Source organism: Cyrtonyx montezumae, unplaced genomic scaffold, assembly GCF_038088225.1.
Source record: "Cyrtonyx montezumae isolate F1298 unplaced genomic scaffold, pur_monq_1.0 scaffold_7, whole genome shotgun sequence".
NCBI classification, from domain to species: domain Eukaryota; kingdom Metazoa; phylum Chordata; class Aves; order Galliformes; family Odontophoridae; genus Cyrtonyx; species Cyrtonyx montezumae.
In genome coordinates, this window is record NW_027072078.1 from 26,583,419 (window position 1) to 26,591,309 (window position 7,891).

General features: G+C 41.1%; 1 protein-coding gene across 1 annotated transcript; it reads right to left on the reverse strand.

The window, feature by feature from the left end:
- Positions 1-205: 205 nt before the first annotated feature.
- On the reverse strand, positions 206-7,372 carry CCDC14 (coiled-coil domain containing 14). The gene is made up of 13 exons (XM_065750468.1): positions 7,333-7,372; positions 7,159-7,205; positions 6,914-6,989; positions 6,028-6,100; positions 5,801-5,941; positions 5,438-5,674; positions 5,265-5,311; positions 4,408-4,939; positions 3,796-3,937; positions 3,207-3,286; positions 2,566-2,784; positions 2,354-2,486; positions 206-1,336 (listed from the first exon to the last, which is right to left on the reverse strand). Exons 1-13 carry the CDS (start codon positions 7,369-7,371, stop codon positions 364-366), a joined length of 2,739 nt encoding a protein of 912 aa, XP_065606540.1. The 5' UTR covers position 7,372; the 3' UTR covers positions 206-363.
- Positions 7,373-7,891: the final 519 nt, after the last annotated feature.

Sequence of the window (7,891 nt, forward strand, 5' to 3'; positions counted from 1 at the left end):
TCTTACTACTTTCAAAAAAACAAAAAAACCCATCAAGTCTGGTTGATCATTTAATAGAAAAAAAACATTGCCAAAAGCACAACAGTTTTATAAAGAGTTATCAAATGCTGTGCTAGGAATTAATTTTGCTGTTAAAGAGTATAAAGTTAATTCACCCGTTTTTAAAAAGGAATTCATAACTATTTTAAGTTGTACGCAGCAAGGGAAGCAGCATCATGAGTTGGGGGAACAAATCCCATTCATAATTTAAGCACAGGAACTCAATTTACACAAAAAGTACAAATATTATCAGTACCATAGTAGTATACCTCAGAAAAACAAATTATCTGAACAAGCACATCCTAATTTGTTTCCTCACACTTGCTATTTCATAATGCTATTTTGCAGAGTTCTTTGTAACCTAGCTATATTGGCATCCAACACTGCTAATCCATTCTTAAAGTCCTCTTCATCTTGAGAAGTAAAGGTTGAAAAAGATGAACTCCATTCAGACTTCCCTGATACATCATCAAATGAAATAGAACTAGTGTCACCCACTTCACCACCTTTTTTCTGAGAGATCTCTTTCTGAAAGACCTCTTTCTGAAATAGCGTTGGAACATGCAGCTGAAGTTGGCCTGGTTTGTCTGAGAAGTCTTTTGCTGCTCCCCTTAAAGGGCCTTTTGGCCTCGCTTGGACTTGGTCTCCTGGCTTCCCTTTATCCCCTGTAATTTCAAGTGAGTTTTCCACAGCCACTTTCATGCTGTACCCAGCATTTAATGTATCCACAGTGGCTGGATCCTTGGACACTTCACTCCTATTCTGCTGCATGGAGTTTGAGAGCTCACAGTTGTAGTCTAGCATCTTACAAGCCCCTCTCACATGGGGTAGTACATTAGTTCTCTCAGAGACTAGCTGCTTTTTAGACACACTGCTAGTCAATGGAATATAAACAGTCTCATCCAACTTGCTTCGTTCATCTATTAGAGTCCCAGAATTACTACCCATTTCTGCATCTTGTTTCAGTAAGGTTGGCAATACTCTAGATGCTGATGCTCTTTCTGAGAAAATATGGCTTATTTTAGTCCCCTCACCAGCAAACTTTTCATAGGCTTGATTTAGCATTTGTAACTCTCCATCTTTATTTGTAAATTGAAGCTCTGCATCTGTCAAAATATGATCCATTTCCAATTTTTTAAGATAAGTCATTATTGAAGTGTTTCCAGGACACGGATCAGGCTGCATCTGCATCTCATGGTCATCCAAAAGAGACTTTGAAAGACCTTTTTCAGATGTGGGTCTAATGCTGTCTGCTGTGAGGTCTGACATAAGCTTGGCCACACTGCCCTGCAAGGTTCTGTTAAGAGAAAATTCATCAGATCAACTATTGCTTTAACAACCTTTTCTTAAGAAAAAATATAATAAAAAATAAATTGTTTTTACACAGAAAATGAGAAAATGGTTATATATATATATGTATATATACACTATATAGCATATACATAAACACATAAGATGTCATTATACTACCACCTAGTGGTCAGTATTTAATAGCCACAGAACAGTGCAACAAATCTGAACTTGAGAATCTGAAACGATGAATAAAAATATTTCATTGCAATCAGCATCAACTCTTGTCGAGACAGAAGACAGTTCAACCTCCTCTGCACATTATGTGAAGACAATTTTATGTACACACTACTTTGTGTGCAGAAAGCTCAGTGAACCTCTATGCTTGTCACCATGTTTATGGAACAGCATGATGAAACAAAGATCACAGCAATAGCTCTAAAGAAAGTTTGTGAGTAACAACAACCTTCCTTCAGTGATAGAAATTCTCCCACCCTCACTCTTAGCTAAAATCTGGGCATAATCTAATCCAAGGGCATGCACAACTAAAATAAGTGACTGCTCTTCCCTGCAGAAAGTTTGCTGTGGATTTTGAGGGAACATCTTTCTGCAAGTTCTTCTTATGAGAAACCAATTTCTGAACCAGCAAAAGGGAAAAGAACAATTTCTCCTTTATTCATGTCAAAAGTTCATTTTCTAATTCTAAAGCTGCTTGGGAAATATCAGTAGGCATCCAGATCCACGCATTCCCACACAGCTCCTCACAGGTAGTTTGCTACAGGTATAAAAACTTCACGAGTTGCTTCGGGTAGCATTTTATTTGAAATAAACTCATGTCATGGAGCATGGCAGATCTGTCCCAATAAAACTGTGGCACCATATCAGCAGGAGTACATACAAAGAGGCTTCATTCTACATGATGTCCTACCATGAAGATACTGGTGTAGCATAAAGATAATAATTTGAAGTATGGAAAATATAAAAGGAATGCCAACAAGCAAAAATACCACTTCACCAGCAGTACCTGGTTAAGTCACGCAGTCGGTTGACTTCTGCATCACGGTGACGTAACGTTATGCCCAAAATCTTATTTTCCTTCTCAGAAGCTTCCAGCTTAAATTGAAGGCTCTTCACATTTGCTAATGCCTCCTCCACTTCTAAAATGTGGAGAAAAATTGAATTAACTACTGAAGCTTAAAAAAAAATGCTAAAAATAAACAAGTTTTAAACACGTACTGATCTTGAGCTTGGTGGAATGAATATCAAATTGCTGCTTGTTTTCAAGCAATTCATTTTCCTTATCTTGAATGTCTTTTGCAAGACATTTATTTTCTTCCTTCTGACTTCTTATTACTTTAAGTAGCTCCTCATTTTTAGCCTGCAGGGACTCAAGGCCTTTCAACGATTCTTTCAGCTGAGTCTGGAGCATCACATTCAAGGACTGCAAAGAAGCCACTGCCAGAAGTAAACATATAATGTTAAGTGTGTTGCGTGCAACAGTTTGGACTTCTACACCCATTTAAGTTTTTTAAGGAATCTTGACAACATGACTTTGGCTCACAGGTAAAAGTAGGGAGTCTTTTGAGGGATAAATAAATCAGTTTGCTTCCTTCTTAGTTATCTGTTATCCTCACTGTAAGATGGTCACAAAAAAAAAATCTGCGCTGGAGCTGAACCCCCAACTTTCAGCATCCATGGAGCATAAGTAAATAACACAAACCATTCAAACACAGATTAGATCCTCAGCACTTTGCTTAGTCAACACTGAAGGCCAAAATATATAACATTATTAATTATATCTGTATACATCTGTATTAATTTAAACAGAGTCTTAACAAAAATACCCCAACAACCATCATTCTTCACTGGTACTTTACATTCATAGCTGCAGCTCTGTCCAGATGCGTTCTCATTTCTCTCTTGCTCCCTGAGTTGCTGGTTTAATATTCTTAGTTTCCTAGATGTGAATGTGAAAAAGAACAGAAAGTTCAGAATAAATTCAAAAACAATACATTTTAAATCAGTAAGAATATAACATCACAATATTTTACAAGTATGAAGAAACTTTATTAATATTTTTCTTGCATTTCCATCTTTCTTCAACACAAAAGACCTTTTAAGAGTTCCAGCCCAATGCTCTCAAGTAAAGCGTTATCTATGAGATGAGCTCCATTTCTACATTTGAGAATATACTACAAAAAGAATATAAGCAAACTATGTGAATACTGTAGTTTTCAGACAGAATGATACTCCAATCCCACCCAGTCATGATGTAACTGATGCCACTAAAATATCACTGTGAATTGATATTTTCCTTCAGCATCTATTAACATAGATAGCCTTATCAGCACATGTGGCAATATATTAATACTGCACAGACAAAAAAGGAAAGGGCCACAACACTTACACCACAACAATGCTACAATATGCAGTTTAGAAGAGACCAAAGACCTTCTAGTTACTAACCTACGCAGCTGGGTGTTTTCACTTCTGAGAGGCTGTAAAGCAAGAGCTATTTCAGTCTGAATATTTGTGCTTCCCACTACAGCTGGGAGCAATGATATGCAGTCTTCAATTTCATTCATCAACCGTAACATTTCTGAATCATCTGCAAGAGGTGGAGAAAAAGAAACCTGTAAAAGAACACTCCAAGTGATGTCACAATATCTCATTTTCTTCTAAATCAAACTTGAAAAAAGTTTTAAAGCTGGCCATCTATCTTTATTTATTTAAAACTTTAAAGATTGACTGTGAAAGTTACGCTTCAGGATCTTGATAGCTCACTGCCCATCATTTCTCCGACCAACCCTGGTAGGATTGCTGCTGTATGATCTGTCACACTGCTCCCTTTCTCAGGGGAAAACATTGTATACAAAGTGAGAAACGTTTCTCTCTGCTGCTATAACATTACAATAACCCAAAATGTAACCTCATACTTTGCCACAGTGACAAAGTCACTGAAATTGTGGAAGACCACTCCAAGATGACACATACATTCCAGAAAGTGAAGTGTATGCTCGGTTAGCACAACTTCATTATTTGATATAAGCACTCCAGTGCACAACGAAAATGTCTTACCTTGGTCTGTTATCAGTGCTCGGAGCTCTCCCATAAGATATTTTACAGTCTTAACTTTATGGGCTGTTTTATCTGCACTTTCTCGTTGAGGTTTTAGGTCTTTCTTTACACAGCTTTGCTGGCTGCTTGCATCTCTTCCTGACACATCAAGCACATTCAGATCACCTTCGCTGACCATGTCCTCACTGTGTTCTTCAGCATTGTTGTCATTACTTGAGACATTATGTGCTGCCAGACAGTGACACTGCTTCTGTTCTGTCCTGCCATTTGCCACTTCACACGTTTGTAATAGGGTGAGGTGAGCTTTTATGCACCTTATCAGGTCTGCTTTACTCTGTTGCTCGTGGCTTGGGGTCATCTCTCTGCCAGAAGATAACGGGGTGAATGTAGGCACTGCAGAGTTACTTGATGCACCTGATGCTACATAAGACATCACAGCACGAAGAGGATTGGCAGACTGTATTTGTGCAGGAGTAGGAGCAGTTTCTCCCATCTGTGGCACACATTCATTGCCACTGCCAATGGAAGCATCCTGCATAAAGAAGAACGATATTAAAAAAAATTATCATGATTTATATTTGATCCACTGGTAACATTAAAGCAGTCTGATCTAAGCTGATGTGTAAGAAAGAAACCTCAGTGGCTGTTTTTTGTTCATTTTTGGTGTCTATGTATACAACACTTTGTACTGCAGTATTTTCCATCACCGTTCATCAGTATAGATTGAAATATGCTGAATTTTTTCATAACAAAAGAATTACATAAACTCAATAAAATCCCCACAAATCAGTACATAAATACATACACACTGCTACTTTAAACCGCTTTTCAACAGTCTAAAGCAAGCATTTACTTACAGCCTGAGTAGATAAGGGATGAGCTGCATTCTGCAGGGCCAGGTCTGCTGTGGAGACAGATGACTGGTAATTAAAAGTTTTTCCTAAAAGAAAACATTGCTGTCATAGATCAGGGCAACCTAGGGCAAAACTGAGAGCACAACAGCAAGCCCTATGTTGATAGTCCCACTGACCATGATCTGAGGTAGAAAATGAAGTCACAGTAGGAATTCCATTATTAATCTGTGATGGCTGGCCATTAGTCAGAGACATCTGGGTTTGCACATGCTCACACAGTTTTTCACGTATCACAGACTGCTGACTGCAAGGCACATGAACTGGTCCAACCAGCTGATGCTGCACTGCACTGGGAAGCTCTTTCACAGTAGATGGTGTGGTAGACGAAGCAAGTTTCTTAGCTGCTATTGGCACTAAAGAAAACAACAGACAACTTCAGCTGAGCGTTCTGTTGTCTCATGGATCTACACAACAAAAAAAGCATGGACTCTCAAAATGCTGTTTGAGGAAAAAAAGCAAGCCCAAGGAAACCTGCTTACCAATTTCTTTTCGGACATGGGAAGTAGTAATGTATTTTTTCAGGCCTTTCTTCCTCAAAGTATTTGCTTTGGTTGGCAAAGGCTTGGAAGGATTTTTAACAGACTTTGTTTTCCCAGGTTGTTTATGGATAGTCTCCTTTCCTATTGTTATTCAAAACAAAAGCTGGTCAACAAGACAATCACCCAAAAAAACTGAAAACATAACTTAAATTCTCAACAGGTACAACCTGTAGCTTCCTTTTCTAGGATATTCTTCAATAAAGCTGCACAACGGTCAAGTCCATTATGAAGAGCATTAACCTGCACACAGAACACCTCAGTCAGAAAATGAACATCACTACTTCCTTTCAGTGAAACAGAGCCCTTTTAGAGGGAGCTGCTCCCCACTCTGTTACCTTACAAACAACGATAAGAATTGATCATAGGTAAAAATGTCTAGCTCCCAGTTTGCAATCACATGAAAATTCGCAAACAATTTTTGCAAAAAAAATGAAATTGCATTGCTGCACATGTGTTAGATTCTATTTTTTTGTAATTACATGTTTGTTTGTTTTCATTATTTCCACTCGCAGTTAAACTACTATCTACAGCATGTTTTAAGTTTGGAAATAATTGGTTTAGCACTATACATAAAATGTTACTGTAGCATTGTTTTCGTACAACTTGCTCATAATGTCACAAGGTCTAACTAATGTGGTTACACTTCTGGCAGTACAAACAGCATAGGTGAGTTTAGACAATGTATTCACTGCCTTAAGAAGCTCAGAGTCAAATTTACTGCACACCAAGTCAAGGCTTTGTAGGAGTTATTTCCACTCCAGATCCAGTAGCGGTGTAAGGAAAAAGTCTTTCACAGCGCAGTGAGGCTCTGGAAAAGCTTAATTGGTGTTGCTTAATTGGTGTTGTGGTTGATACCCATCTCTGGATACCCTCAAGGTAAAGCTGGATCAGGTCCTGGACAACCTGATGTAGCTGTGCTGTTCCTGCTCACTGCAGGGCAGCTGGGGTAGATGGCCCTCACAAGTCCCTTCCAACTCTAAGGAATGCCTCTATTCCAGTTCCCATTCTCTCCAGATACCAGATGTGACTGCATTAAGAAGCCAAGAAAAGTACCTGATCATCAGAATCAGTGGAATAGAGACAGTATCCACCCTCCACCTCACGATGACACCCTTTTCTCAAGCCACGCCTGAAAAAAAAAAACAAATCCACTATTCACACTACTTCCATAGCAAGCAAAGTTTCAACAGATACCCTCTTTCTGCAAGTCCTGACGCCGCCATCGAAGCAGTCAGCGCGCTAACAGCTCACACTCCCAGGCACCCGATCTCAGGCAGCGGCCGCGATCGGATCCTTACTGTTTCCTCCCGTCGGTCGGCCCGGCTGCTCCTCCAGCACACAGCGCCTGTTAACGACAGAGAGCCGCGTCCGCATCCACCGCGCACAGCGGGCGAAAGCGGCAGGACCGCGGCTCCCAGGCCGAGCCCGGAGGCACAGACGGACGCCCCGGCGGACCACCACCACGCACGCACCTTGCGAGGCCGCGCCGCGCCCGCCCTGCCCATAGCCATGGCCGTTGGAAGAGGGCGTGGCTAACCTGGCGGGTCCTCGCCGCGGGAAGGAGGGGATTGGTGGAGAAGGGCGGCCTAGCAGCCAATCAGAGGAGGGGTGGGGGTAAAGGCGCGCCATCCTTCCTTCCTCTCGGGGCTCTGTGCGCTCGCGCCTGAGCTCGCGCCGCTTGACGGTGGTCAAGTGCAAGAATGGCGGTGAGTGCTCTGTTGAGAAAGAGCATTTCGTTGCTCGAAGCGTTGTAAGAGGCGACTCGATCACGGTAAAAGCGTTGCTGCAGCCCCGGGTACGAGCTCGCGTGCGTGGCTCGTGCCGGCCGCTAGAGGGCGCCACGCGAGCGGGGAATGCGCCCTCATACGCCTGGTTGTCTTCGCTAACCTGTGGCGCGAGAAGCTTGCTCCAGTCCTTTAAATAACCGCATAAAATAAGCGTGAATAAGGAATAGCCAGGCTATTATAGCAAGCTGAAGGAGCTTTTCCATGTTCCTCCCCTTGGTAAAGCAGAGCACCACGGAAGCTTCTT

What these genes read in the sequence shown, in the direction of transcription:
- CCDC14 (XM_065750468.1), bottom strand. Translation starts at nt 7,371, where the DNA reads ATGGCTATGGGCAGGGCGGGCGCGGCGCGGCCTCGCAAG. An exon ending in CCACTGATTCTGATGATCAG is followed by an intron (nt 6,101 to 6,913) that starts GTACTTTTCTTG and finishes TTCTGTGTGCAG; the next exon opens with GTTAATGCTCTTCATAATGG. An exon ending in ATTTTCTACCTCAGATCATG is followed by an intron (nt 5,312 to 5,437) that starts GTCAGTGGGACT and finishes CTGTCTCCACAG; the next exon opens with CAGACCTGGCCCTGCAGAAT.